The sequence below is a fragment of the Gobio gobio genome (genome assembly GCF_949357685.1).
Source record: "Gobio gobio genome assembly, chromosome: 17".
In the NCBI taxonomy this organism is placed as follows: Eukaryota; Metazoa; Chordata; class Actinopteri; order Cypriniformes; family Gobionidae; genus Gobio; species Gobio gobio.
In genome coordinates, this window is record NC_137110.1 from 17,259,140 (window position 1) to 17,273,836 (window position 14,697).

General features: G+C 38.5%; 1 protein-coding gene across 4 annotated transcripts in view; it reads left to right on the forward strand.

The window, feature by feature from the left end:
* The window catches only part of opa1 (OPA1 mitochondrial dynamin like GTPase), a 59,278-nt gene extending 48,329 nt beyond the window's left edge, over positions 1 to 10,949 (forward strand). For all 4 annotated transcript variants that reach the window (XM_079840142.1, XM_079840140.1, XM_079840141.1 and 1 more), the window contains 2 exons: positions 7,152 to 7,220; positions 10,713 to 10,949. In XM_079840142.1, the coding sequence (XP_079696268.1) occupies positions 7,152 to 7,216 (65 nt within the window). In that variant the 3' untranslated portion in view covers positions 7,217 to 7,220; positions 10,713 to 10,949. The remainder of the gene's footprint in view (positions 1 to 7,151; positions 7,221 to 10,712) is intronic.
* The last annotated feature ends 3,748 nt before the right edge of the window (positions 10,950 to 14,697 follow it).

Sequence of the window (14,697 nt, forward strand, 5' to 3'; positions counted from 1 at the left end):
TTCCAATCCTGTTTAACTTTTATTTTTGGAACACAAAATAATATATTCTGATTAAATAAATCAAAAAAATCCAGAGAAGTTTTGTAGAATGTCCTCTTTTGTGTTGAAGTGAACTTTTCCTTTTAGATGCCCATCAGTGGTGCAAGGAATTAGGGGTGGGATGGAAACCCACTGTGACCACCTGCAGTTGTGAGTGCAGGGTCAAAGTTGGAACTTTATGCTGACTGACATGGAGTTATGAGATTGTTCTTTCTAGCGAGGGTAACTTTTGGTCTCAAATACTCATAGAGGGGCGGCCGTCTATTGTCCGGTTGACTGTTTTCTGGCTGTTCCTCGTCTTGACTTGCCCCTGTCTTACCTGTGCCAAAGCCCTGTAATTAAATGCTTATTGGAGTCCAGGCTGGAGGGAGGCTGTGAAGGGGAGGTGAGGAGTTCAGCGTACACCTGGGTTGACACAAGGCTCTCTGCACAGCACTCATAAGCAAGAGTCTCTCACGCAGCCTAAGGGGAAAGTGAAGTGAAAATTCCCATTAGATGCACCATCAGATGTTGTTCAAAATGTTAAGTGTGTTGAAATGAATGCTACAAAATTTCTTTGTGGTCTGTAGCGGTCTATTTCCTTTAAAGTCATCATGCAACAACATCCGCAATACATTTTACTTCAATATAGGGATTAGGAATGATGATTTAAAAAAAAAAAATGTTATGGCCAATAATTAATAAATTGGCATTTTTTGGTTTTGAATGACCTGGGTGTGTAAATGACATAATTTTCACTTTGGGGAGAACTATCCCTTTAATATATACAGTGAGGAAAATAGGTATTTGAACACCCTGCTATTTTGCAAGTTCTCCCCCTTAGAAATCATGGAGGGGTCTGAAATTGTCATCGGAGGTGCATGTCCACTGTGAGAGACATAATCTAAAAATCTATAGTTTTTCACCAGGTTTGCACACACTGCAAGAGGGATTTTGGCCCACTCCTCCACACAGATCTTCTCTAGATCAGTCAGGTTTCTGGCCTGTCGCTGAGAAACATGGAGTTTGAGCTCCCCCCAAAGATTCTCTATTGGGTTTAGGTCTGGAGACTGTCTAGGCCATGCCAGAACCTTGATTTGCTTCTTACAGAGCCACTCCTTGGTTATCCTGTCTGTGTGCTTTTGGTCATTGTCATGTTGGAAGACCCAGCCTCGACCCATTTTCAATGCTCTAACTGAGGGAAGCAGGTTGTTCCCCAAAATCTCGCAATACATGGCCCCTGTCATCCTCTCCTTAATACAGTGCAGTCGCCCTGTCCCATGTGCAGAAAAACACCCCCAAAGCATGATGCTACCACCCCCATGCTTCACAGTAGGGATGGTGTTCTTGGGATGGTACTCATCATTCTTCTTCCTCCAAACACGTTTAGTCGAATTATGACCAAAAAGTTCTATTTTGGTCTCATCTGACCACATGACTTTCTCCCATGACTCCTCTGGATCATCCAAATGGTCATTTGCAAACTTAAGACGGGCCTGGACATTTGCTGGTTTAAGCAGGGGAACCTTTTCATTTCAAACCATGACGTCTTAGTGTATTACCAACAGTAACCTTGGAAACGGTGGTCCCAGCTCTTTTCAGGTCATTGACCAGCTCCTCCCGTGTAGTTCTGGGCTGATTTCTCACCTTTCTTAGGATCATTGAGACCCCACGAGGTGAGATCTTGCATGGAGCCCCAGTCCGAGGGAGATTGACAGTCATGTTTAGCTTCTTCCATTTTCTAATGATTGCTCCAACAGTGGACCTTTTTTCACCAAGCTGCTTGGCAATTTCCCCGTAGCCCTTTCCAGCCTTGTGGAGGTGTACAATTTTGTCTCTAGTGTCTTTGGACAGCTCTTTGGTCTTGGGCATGTTAGTAGTTGGATTCTTACTGATTGAATGGGGTGAACAGGTGTCTTTATGCAGCTAACGACCTCAAACAGGTGCATCTAATTTAGGATAATAAATGGATTGGAGGTGGACATTTTAAAGGCAGACTAACAGGTCTTTGGTCTTGGCCATGTTAGTAGTTGGATTCTTACTGATTGTATGGGGTGAACAGGTGTCTTTATGCAGCTAACAACCTCAAACAGGTGCATCTAATTTAGGATAATAAATGGATTGGAGATGGACATTTTAAAGGCAGACTAACAGGTCTTTGAGGGTCAGAATTCTAGCTGATTGACAGGTGTTCAAATACTTATTTGCAGCTGTATCATACAAATAAATAATAAAAAAATCATACATTGTGATTTTCTGGATTTTTAAAAAAATTATGTCTCTCACAGTGGACATGCACCTACGATGACAATTTCAGACCCCTCCATGATTTCTAAGTGGGAGAACTTGCAAAATAGCAGGGTGTTCAAATACTTATTTTCCTCACTGAATTCATATTTTACATGTTTATCTTGCATGTAATGTGATATTTTTTTCCATTGTAGTCACAGAATCACATTGTGATAATTAGCATACACTGTTAAAATTAGAAAAGTTTAGGCAAGCAGGCTCATTCATGAATTTAACTTAAAATTATCATGTAATCTCAACTTAAATATATTTAGTAGTGGAAACCTGGCTAGCTTTAACTAACTAATACAATAAATGCTGAATTGCTAAAACATTGTTTTGAAAGCATTAGCATAGCAAATGCTGAATGAGTATGGCAATATAAAATATGTAACGTATATCTGTTCTTAAACCAAGCTCATGCTCTACTCGTCATCATGATGGTAGCCCCTCAGAAACCAACTCTTCTAAATTAGCATATCAAAATATTAAACACTACTTTATGTCCCAGTCAACATTAATCTTGCACAAAACACATCATATAACACTTAATTTTAGCATTTACTCGCCCTTTTTAGTGAAATGGCAAAGCATACTGGGAAATAGGAATCCTAGCCCAGTTTCAGTTAAATTTAAGTTTGTCTAAATTAAAAGAAACAAGTTCAGAAAACTCAAAACAATAAAACAATTCAGATTACTTAGAATGTGTCAGTTTTGTGAACTCAAAAGGAAAAGAAAGTTCTAAATACTCATAAAAATTCATTTGATTTAACTAAGTATTAACTTTAATTTAAGTTGGCTCTACTCAAACCAATTCATTATTTTGAGTGTTAAGATTTACAGTGTAGCTCTATGGTATATGGCCTAAAATGTCATTCTAATAAGTGGATCTATAGGTAGAAAGACTGGAAAGATGTCTCTTTCATATTTGGACAGAAGGAATACATGCAAGATTTGTTCGTCAAGAATGTCATTTTTTTAGCCAGTCATGTCAATGGAAGTTATTTCTGGGAAATCAGCCTGCTAGTGACTTAATAGTTGTCTCTGCACTTCATGCTGTAATGGGGAAAGTGTTTTAACTTCAAGAAATTACGCACTTCATCTAACTGGCTGTGTGTAAGATTTCACACACTCAAATAAGCCAGTTATCTGAGGTAAGCTGCAAGCTACCCTCATGTTGAACCCTGCGGTACTCCACAGCAGAGCTCCGTCAGCAGTTCCTCTCCTCCTTGTGGACATATGTTTTAGAGATAACTTGAAAGGGCTGATTTGTGGGACTGCCATTTTCCATGGTGTTGTGACACCTCAAAATTAACATTCTGTCATCATTTACTTGTTTTGACTTTCATTGCATGTACAAAAAATGGTTCTTCCAAATATATTATTTTGTGTTCTGCAAAGGAAAGAAAGTCATGGAGGTTTGGAACAACATTTTTGGGTGATCTACCAATTTTAGGACCTCTCTGGTTTTCTGTTTGCTGCTTGAGAAGCTTTATCTTGGATGTTAACATTTCAAACGTTCCCCCCCCCCCCCCCCCCCCCGATGTCACCTGATGTGACATCGATTTTCCGTAGACTTCAGCAGTTTTGTTTCCGGGAAGGCATGGTGGGAAACGTGAGCTGCTGAAAAGGCTGTTGCCACATTTTAATTTCTTTGCCATTTTCCCCATTAATGGTCGTGCTACTTGATGGCAAATACCGAAGGCCACCATTTATATCAAAAGGGATTGAGTTTCTCTTCAGCTTCATCTCCTTGGCGGTATCCCGTGCCCTGACTCTCGCTTTTTTCATCATCCTTCTGTTCTCCACGGCCACACTGTTTCACAGTCTAATTACAGGTCAATTAAGGGCTTTCTCCAGCCTTCTGCCGCTCCGGCCCAGGAGGCTTAGAGGCCCGCAAGAGTGGGAGTGAAAGAGATATCATTTCATGTGGAGATCAGGCGAGAGCCCCTTTCAAAGAAGGGATTGAGGAGGAATCCTGAAAGAGAGAAAGCTACCACACACCTCCCAAAAAAAGGAGGCTGCTGGGACAGGGGCCAAAGGATTATGGGAATATTCATGACCAGATAAAGAGAGAAGACCTATGAATGGATGTGTCCAAAAGCTCATCTCTTAGGTAAACAAGGGTCTAAATGGAGTTTGGACCTGTTCTCGGACTCACAGAAGCAGGGGAAGGAGCAGTTCTCTCTCCTGCGTCACATTTCCGAGGCACTGAAAAGACCGGTCTTGTTTCAGCCTTTTCTTAGCCGTCATTTTGCGTTCCTCCATGTGGAACAAACAGATGGTGACCAGAAATAAATATCTGTTTCTCACAGTCTTTTCAGACATTTTAAGCCCATATACACACAAGTTCACATCATCCTTAGCTGTCCATTCTTCTTTAAAACTTCATTGGCTGTAAACGTACACGTTTCGCTTTGACAGTTTCCATGGACTTGCAGTTGCCCCGTGCATCACCTCCTCTTGATTCCATTCCACGTGTTAGTAGTCTTGGTCTATAAACAAAACAAGCCACAAATTCCCTTAACAAATAAACTAAAACTTTTAGTATTCAACATTATATTCATTCTAGGGATGCACAAAATATTATATTATATCTCTTTTTTGTATATCTGTATCAGCCGATGATTGGATATTTAATTACTACTTAAATATCCAAAAAAAAATTGGATTACTTTTTCTTTTAAGACCTGTAAAAATTAATCTCTTGAGGAGCACTGTCCCTTTAAGAGCACATGTTGCTGGGAGATCACATGTTGCACAACAAAGTTCATTTGTAGTATGCAAACTATTTAAGTTTTTGGTGTTTTTTAAATATACTTTTTTCTTATACAAGTACAAATGTATAATTTTTTGACATTTATAATTCATCAATAACATAAAAACAATTATCAACTTATTGGTAAATATCAGTGCATCCATAATAAAAGCACAGATCTCCATTATCCAGTGACATGCAATTAGATCAGGCATCCTCAAAATTGTTCAGATTGAATACATTTTATGCCAAAAATCTTTTCCTGCTGCTGTAATGCATTCTTCAGAAAAGACCACGGGTGGCTTGGGTTTCATCTCCACACCTGCTGTGTCACCAGGCCCTTTCCAAAACTTAATGCCTGTTATATTCGCTAACCTTCACCATTACTCTTCATGTCCCTAGGCACAAAAAAGATACTCAAAGTCTAAGCCATGAGATTGCGTGTATGTGTTCAGAAGGTGCTGAAGGGTCAAGTTTCCAGGCTTCAGGATATTTGTGAAAGTTTGTGTGTTTGTACGTGTGAGCACGTGTGCGGTTGTGTGTGGGTCATAGTATTGTATTTCAGACCTTAGAGATGTCAGATGGCCACAAAGGCTGTCTTATTTCTTTCATCCTACACCTCTGAGGAGAATGGGGAATCCCCGCACCACAAATACACCTAAAACGGCTGCACGAGCCTCGGATGACAGTATTTAGTTACGGCCACAAACTTGTAGCCCAGTGTCCACTTGAAAAGCCAAGTTAACCTGTTGTCATATGAGACCTTGGATTGTTTGTTCTCACACTATTAGGCCACAAATGGTCTTACATGAATACATAACATACATAATAGCTCTGCTCCAAAACCTAGTGAGCTGCCTCGCTGCCAACTGGTCATTGAACCTCATAAATGACTGATTTGGAAGTGTCTTGTGAGTTTCTCAACGCAACTCTCAATTGAGTTCAATGTAGGTGATGGAAGATTCAACAAGCAAAAAAGGTTACACTTTATTTTGTGTGCTTGTTACGGTGTAATTATACATTTAAGTACTGAGTAATATTAATTAACAAACAAAGGATTAGAGTTAGTTGCATGTAATTATGCATAATTTACTGTTATTACTATATTAAGTACATAAAATGTATAACAAGGACACTAAAATAGTGTTACCGCAAAAAGTTCTCTCGCTTTCCTTGAATGAATTCAATGAAAAAGTCTTTTCATATTATAATTTCTATTGCATAAACTTTTTTTTTTTTTTTAAGTGACAGCCTAAAATGTATGTTATTGATTCTCACTAAACCTCAAGAAATGTAAAGGCCACATTTTACCTAACAACAAACAAAAAAGAAAAGAAAAGAAAGAAAAAGAAAAAGTCATATTTTGTATATAGAAAATGGAGCCCTAACAATTTTTGCATTGTCCTATTTTTATTCGGGACAATTATGTACATTTTACCACCCACTTTCCATCACTGTAATATTTATGTATTACATTGTTTTCTTTTGACTTTTGGGCTAAATTGTGTGGCCTTGACGACCTCGTTGTGAGATTTACCCATGCAGGAACAGAAATGCTCAGCGAGAATGAAATTGAATTTCATATTTTAAAGGACATCATCTTGCAACATTTTCATTACCTTCGCCCCTCTTTTGCACATAAAAGTTGTCACCTATTCCCACTCCTCCTCCATGACTCCCTGAAGGGGACATGCTTTGAAGTAGCATGTGGAGGTGAGGAGGTGCAATAGAACACCACCTCTTCATCATCTGCTCCTCAACCGCAAGCACCTTTGAATACTGAACTGTCAGTGGCCACCATCTGCTGTTTGGGTACAGAGAATATACCCACAGTGGCACTTGACATGACTTGATACTTTATATGAAAGAAAACCTGCAAAAAATGTTATGCACATGAGTCCACTTGAAAGTGCGTCTCTGCAATGATGTGGCCGGGTTAGGGTTTTTCCCAGAAGAAGCTTGAACTTGAGAAGACGAGTGAATTTCATTCAATTCAGCGCAGAGGTGATGAAATGATAATTTTGTGCTGTTGAAATGGCAGCATTATTACTATGTGGTTTGCTCACATTTGCATTTCTCTTTACAGAAAAAGTACGCGAAATTCAGGAGAAACTTGAAGCCTTCATTGAAGCTCTTCACAAAGAGAAATAGAGAAGTAGGTGGTTTTCATTTGTACTGCATGGATAAAGAAAACAGTAGAGAAAGTGATAGAAATAGTGTATGATTAATAATTTAATATACTTTAATCGGTGTAAATATTATCACAAATATAATGTAATACATTTGTGTTGTGTATTTTATAATTGTAACCCTTAATCGGCCCTTAGGGTCCAGCTGACCCCACTGGACTTTTCCTCCATTTTTAAAAAGTGTTCCCTTCATCTCAGGCCATGAGACTCTGTGACTTTTCCTAAATAATCTCTCTAAACATGCACACAAAATCTGGGCTTGATTTGAAAAAAATAAATTACCGTTTAAGTCCCTCAGGGTCAGATTGACCCCACCTTGAAAATGATAGGGAAAGTGTAAAAAAAAATTTTGTTCACTTTTTTTGTGAACTTTTTTTAACCTTAACAGGTTAAAAAAAAAAGAACCAAATCCAGTATAAATCTGAAGATTTCTACATTTATATCAAGGTCTGGTCCTAGAGCATAAACACAAAGTAGAACGAACTTTCTATCTCATACACACACACGTACACACACACGTACACACACACACACACACACACACACACACACACACACACACACACACACACACGTGTGTGACTGCAACAGAGAGTATTTTTATTGAAATTGGCAAATAAAATCAACAAAACTGGCATAAATCTGAAAGATTTTCATACATAAATGAAGGACTAATACTAGAGCACAAATGCAACATGGAACAATCATGAGAAAGAGAGGGAAAAGGGCAAATAAAAGAAAGATGAAAGGCAGCTTAACTTTTGCATAACTTCCCTATGGACCTCTATTGGATAATGTGGTCATTGCACTCTCTCTCTCTTTAACTATAATTCCTAAAGTTTTTCAACAAACCTACAGATGGCGGTATTCTATCCCTAACACATAGAGCAATGTCAAAAAACTATTTATATTTAATTAAGATCATCAGTGATTTTTTCATAACAAATTTTTTTTTTAATGAGCCAATTTATGACATAGTTAAGTATTTGTGCAGTAAATAGGTAAAAAACTACCAAATACCCACAAAAACACAGCATAAATGTATAGTTGAGAAGTAAATAAAAAAAAAATGATATACAGTTTCCATGTAAAAAATGTATATTTCCTTATGCAATCGCTCTGTAAAAGTTTGGGGTCTATCTGATCCCAAGGGACTCGAACGTAAACCCTACTTGAGGGACGATTAAGGGTTAATATAAAACAAGGGCCGCTAATGTAACACAAGAAATGCAATAAAAAACAAATAAGAAATTAACTATGCCTTCTGACTTGTATGTAAAAAGACTTTAAAGGGATAGTTCACCCAAAAATGAAAACACACTTACTCACCGTCAAGCTGTTCCAAGCTGTTGAATTTATTTCTTCTGGTGAACACAAAAGAAGATATTTAGAAGGATATGGGTAACCAAACAGTTGATAGGCTATGGAAGTCAATGGGGGCCCATCAACTGTTTGGTTACTGACATTCTTCAAAATATCTTCTTGGAACAACTTGATGGCGAGAGATGATGAAGATAGAATTTTCCTTTTGTGTGAATTATCCCTTTTCATTTCTTCAATGCTTACTCGTCTTATTGTATAATCTAATGAGGTATTTTAATTTGGTGCTTTTGATATACTACACGAGATGCAATTATGCGACGTATGCAAGTAATTCATTCAAAATGTTAAATAAATCAATGGACAGCCATAATTAAAAAGCACTGAGGGGCCAGATTTACTAAACAGGGCAAATTGACCGTTCGCAAAGACCCGCCCCCTTTAGTTACTGTTGCTATGTCCGACAAGCCATGGCGCTCTCACACCACACACGTTCTCACGTAGAGAAAATACATTGCGGAGCAAAGAGGACACTGACAACACGCCAACAGACAGGACAGAGCAAGTTACTTTTGATATGAAAGTCTAAACTTTGAAATTGTCTTTTTTTTTGAAGAAATTTAAAGGTCCTGTTCTTCGTGATCCCATTCTTCAAACTTTAGTTAGTGTGTAATGTTGCTGTTAGAGCATAAATAATACCTGTAAAATTATAAAGCTCAAAGTTCAATGCCAAGCGAGATATTTTATTTAACAGAAGTTCCCTTTCAAAGCCTACAGCGAACGGCCGGTTTGGACTACATCCTGGTATTTCCTGCTTTAATGACGTCAGTAGAACAGTTTGTTGACTAACCTCCGCCCACAAGAATACGTGAAAAAGGGGGCGTGGTCTTTTTGCTCCCTCGTGGAGAAGAGGAAGTGTTGCGTTCGGTTTGGTTCGGTTGCATTTGTCGCCATCAGACGCTGTTATTTTCATCCAGGAGTCAAATCACCTTTGTTTGGCCTTCAGGGGCTGTAGTTTGAGTGCGTTCATCTCCCCGTTATGGTAAGAGGCGTGACCTTCTCGTGCAACGTGTGCTAAGCCGCTGTCGAATCACAACACGGGAACCGCTGGCACAATCAGAACTCGATACGTATTTCTGAAGGAGGGACTTCATAGAACGAGGAAATTCTCAGGCCGTTTTGAGGACAGTGAAAACAACGGTATACAGATAAGTAAATTGTGTGAAAAATACTGTGTTTTTTTACACATGAAACATTAACACATGTTATATTGCACACTGTAAACATAAATCAAAGCTTAAAAAAAAACCACGAAAAACGGGACCTTTAAACAATAAATACCGTTTTGTGGCTCTTTAATGTGTCGTGATCGCTGTAGCGCCTCAGTTAAAGCTGCCCGTGAACCGATCGTCTCTTCCTTCAGTGATAAGCACGAAATAAACATGAATGAACACTAAAATAAATGTTGTTTCAACCGCGAAAAGACGTCAGTACACACCGCTTTTCCAAGTTCAAGTCCAACAACGGTAATCTACTATGTAATCTAACTCTCCTGACTGCTTTGTCGGACAAAACGGCAGATTCGGCGATGTGATTGGTCAGATCGCCTGTCAATCAAACTTGTGGCGAAGGGTGAATTAGCGTGAGAGCGCAGATGGGAGTGGAAAGTTCTGCGTGTGATCTACTGACACAGACACAGCCGGTTAATTTCCATAATGACCAACGCAATCTACCAGTTAGCGTCTGGTTTAAGATGTGCTGTTTTCGGGCTGTAAATAATGCCGCAAACACCAGTAAATTGACAAGCGCAAACCTTAGTAAATCACCTTGCATGATTCATTTAAACACTCTCCTCCTATAAATACTGCGTCTGAAAGGGAAACTCCTACAAATGCATGTGCAATAAGGTCAGCTGCAAAAATAACTGCGTCCATGCCTTTTCAGCGCTAATTTTAAATTAATCCTGACAGTCGTTTTTTTAATGCTAAAAGATGGTTTGCGCAGGCACAAGCTGGTAGTAAATCTGGCCCATAGTGTTCATTGTATTATTAAAGTATATTATTATTATATTAATATATGTATGCGTTTTGCTGGATTTCATGATCTGAGAACTAAATCTTAATCTTTTTTTCTTTCAGGATCTTGTTTCTGGACAGTCAGGCCCTTACAGAAGAAAATGCACTGATTAAACACAACATCTCTTTTGCTCTTTGCCCTTCGTAAATAACTTCCTTCCCAGCTTCTTGTCTTCTCTGTTTTTAACGTATCTCCTCACACACACACACACACACACACACACACACACACACACACACACACACACACACACACACACACACACACACACACACACACACACACACACGCACACACACTGTCCCCCCTTAACAACAGGGAAAGTGAGTGAAGTGAAGTGAGCGCCCTTTACATTTGCTGTGTATTTATTCACTGTTGGAGAAAAAGCACTTTCTTGACTAGAGAATGGTACACGTCAGAGTGCCATGCGTTATTCTTTCTTCCTCCAGTGCTTAAAAGCCACCAGTGTGTTCACCAGACATGTTCTCAGAGAAACCAGTCAGACATACATCTCCCATCACCCCTTCCCAATAAATGGCTTTGTCCGGGTCTCTCTTTTCCCTGACTTTCTTTTTTAAGGTGATGTTTAAGGATAATCCAAAAGGTAAAATGCATCTGTTATTGATTGGCCTTGCTATGAATAGAGAAAATATTCAAAAATGTCTTATCACCAATTGCCGCCTTTGTTCATCTTTTGGAGCTGTGGTTTTACAACATTTAGACGGATTCACAGTTGGGGAGATCACAGTAAAAATAATCTTACCAATAGACCACCATCTAAATCCTTTGTAATTCTTTTGTAGAATCTGATATTAATAATACAGCAGATTTCATCCGCACCTCATTGTTACCATTTGTTTGTAGTTAGACTTACATTAGTTTAATATATTCAATAAACGCTATGAGACTTGGTCTTGAAGATACAAGGCCAGATTACGTCATATGCTCACACAGAAGGATGAAAATGCAATGGCATATGCGGCCCGTTACTTTGGCCCTACACACCATTTCTTCTCACTTTGTTTTTCTGTCTTCCTGTCTTTTTCTATAATGTATTTTTGAGAGATTCAAATGGTTCATCAGTCATCTGCAGCTTTAGTGCACTTTTATTTTTGGCTTGCACATTTTATATCTCGCTCCCTGGAATTTTTTTTGTGGTCTGATTGGGTTTTATATAAAATCCACTTTAATGTCCTGATCATTTTGAGTGTAAGGGACACCACACCTTTGTTCCTGGTTGCTCAAAAATGTAAATGGGTAAATATATGTACTTGTAAAGTATCCTTAGAGTAAGTTAATTGAAATCATGGATCTGTTCTCACAACGGGAACATATACGAGTGCAGTGCTTGTAGCAGAATATCTGTCAGTTTGTTGTAGATTGTAATGTTTGCATGTTGTACCCCAACAGATGTGGTTTATTTATTAAATTGGTGTTTAAAAAAAGTAATAATAAAAGTGACTTTAAAAGTATGCTAAACAGATCTCCATGTAAGATGATATGGGATTTGCGATATCCAATGTGCAGATTTCCAGCTTTATGAGAATTTTGCTTGCTGCATCTTTGATGATTGCTGTTAAACTTTTTGTCAGGTATCACTGTGTGTGTCTGTGTTTTTTTTTAAACTGGTTAAATTATAACGCATTTATTGCACTTTGGAAAATATTTATTGACAGAGCCACAGTTTGGCCATATCCTGGACTCCTCTTTCTCTGTCCAGTAGTTTTTATGCATAAATACACAGGATAACCAGAATAAACTCCAAATTTCTCACTCATCCCGATGTTGAAATTAAGAAAAAAAAAACTATATCAGAAGTCCTTCACCAGTTCTTAACTGCTGGGCCACCCAACCTGGAATTTCAACGTTCCTGCAGCTCAAAAAGTAGCAAGCTATGCAAGTGTTGTGCTGGATTCCCAGGGAATGCATGAACACATCAAATGCATTGTAAGTTGCTTTGGATATGCATCAATGTTAAATATAATGTAAATGAATTTTGAGACATTTAGAGACCACATTTGTCAGTTTTTCTATTCAACCTATGACAATAATAATTGTGCAAATAGTTGTGCTTGTGCAACTTGATTTTAAAGTGAAAATTCTGGGTAACACTTTACAGCGTCCTTGTTACATATTACATGTACTTACCATAGTAATAACAGTAAATTAAGCATGTAACTAACCCTCAACCAAACGCTAATCCTACCATAACCTTATAGTAAGTACATTTTGTTAATTAATATAACACTGCAATAATGACACCTTAAAATAAATGGTTACACTTTATTTTAAGGTGTCCTTGTGACAGTGTAACTATACATTTAAGTACTAAGTAATAATAATTAACAACATGCTTACTATAACATTAGGGCTGGGGTAAAGGATTGGTTTAAGGTTAGTTGCATGTAATTATGCATCATTTACTGTTATTACTACACTAGTACATGTAACATGTAGCAAGGACACTGTAAAGTTACCAAATAAAGTATAACCAAATTCTGTTACCGCATGTCATTATAGGTGTAATTACAGTCTGGTATTTTTTTGATATAAGTAGGCCTACAATGTAACATGTATGTGCACAATAAATTCATTGTATCAAATGATTGATTTAAAAGTTAGTACATAGTAGTTAAAGCTGCAGTCCGTAACTTTTTTGGGGTTAAAAATAATCTAAAACAATTTTTTTAGCAAGTACACAACAAGCCAGTATTCTAAACTATCTCAATACCTTAGCCTCATTCACAACGGTAAGCTTGTAATAATGGGTTATAATTAGAGTGGTATGGAGGATTTCCGGGGGAAATTCAAGCATGTCTTTGCCATTACGTCTCGTCTGTATGCATAAAGAAAGAGTCCGGCTAGTAGTAGTAACGCACGTGAGGAGCATGCATACCGCATGTTCTTCAGCGGATCATATAGCCTTTTCTCACAGCAGCTAAAATAATTAAATTGATCATTTTGATTGCGGATTGTAATCCAGAAAGGCCCAAATTACATCATCAGTGACAACTGGAGATTCACCAGTAGTCAAAGGCAAAAGATTAGACTGTACAGAAATTGAAATCAATAGATAATGCTAATAAACACTAAATACACGTAGTAAAGCAATGCTGATGTAGCCTAGAAATCTAGACGCACCCTAGCGGCAGCAAATCTAATTTGCCTCGAGTGTAGTCTAGCAACTCTCGGTAGACCTGCGAGCTGGAAAAACCAAACTCTGGTCAGGTCAATCACATCGTGTGTAGAGTCGGTGGGCGGGCTTAACAAAATGACGGCACGTCACGGCAGAGTTACGGTGGTTCCGCGTGCTACTTGTAAACAAAGAAGCTGGCGAACGGCGGTCTTTCGAATCGGCTTTGGCCGCGACTCTGGAAGACTTGGGAGTTAAGCTTTTCTTTGAGAAAAAAACAAAGAACGGCACTGAAGTCATTCTTAAAAAAGGATGATGTGTTCAGAGTTTTTCCGACCGGATACGGCGAAAGTTTAATCCATCAACTAGCTCCACTTCACGTTGCTCTCTGGTTGGTTGTAGCCCTATCCAATTGCGTGCAGAGGGAATTTGAAAGACAACCATTTGTCCCGCCCCTCGGATTGAGCCCTGTCAATGGTGAGGTCCCAGACCCAACATCTTGATGTGGGTCTGGCTTGTCAGGCTAATGCTGAGAACAATAATAATAATTTGCACGGTTTGATGTTATATGAGCGATCGTTAGATTTAATCACCGTTGGTAGCGTGATTTATTGTAATGTTTTGTTCCCAAAAGTGGCAGACATGTTACTTGTTCAGACTAAATTTTTCGGTGAAAATTCTTATTTAGGTTATACTCCAAGATGTAGAATCTGTGATTCTGAAGTACAGTATCCACATCGGTGCGGTGTCTGACTCTGACAGCAAAGCCGCACATATTCCTCTAAAAATTAGATTTATCCGTACTGAGGAGCCGCGCCAACGCACAATTCACAACTTACAACTCACGTACAGATGATAACTCCACAAATAACAGCAGCTTTAAAGACAGAATTTTTATTCAACCTTCCAAATTG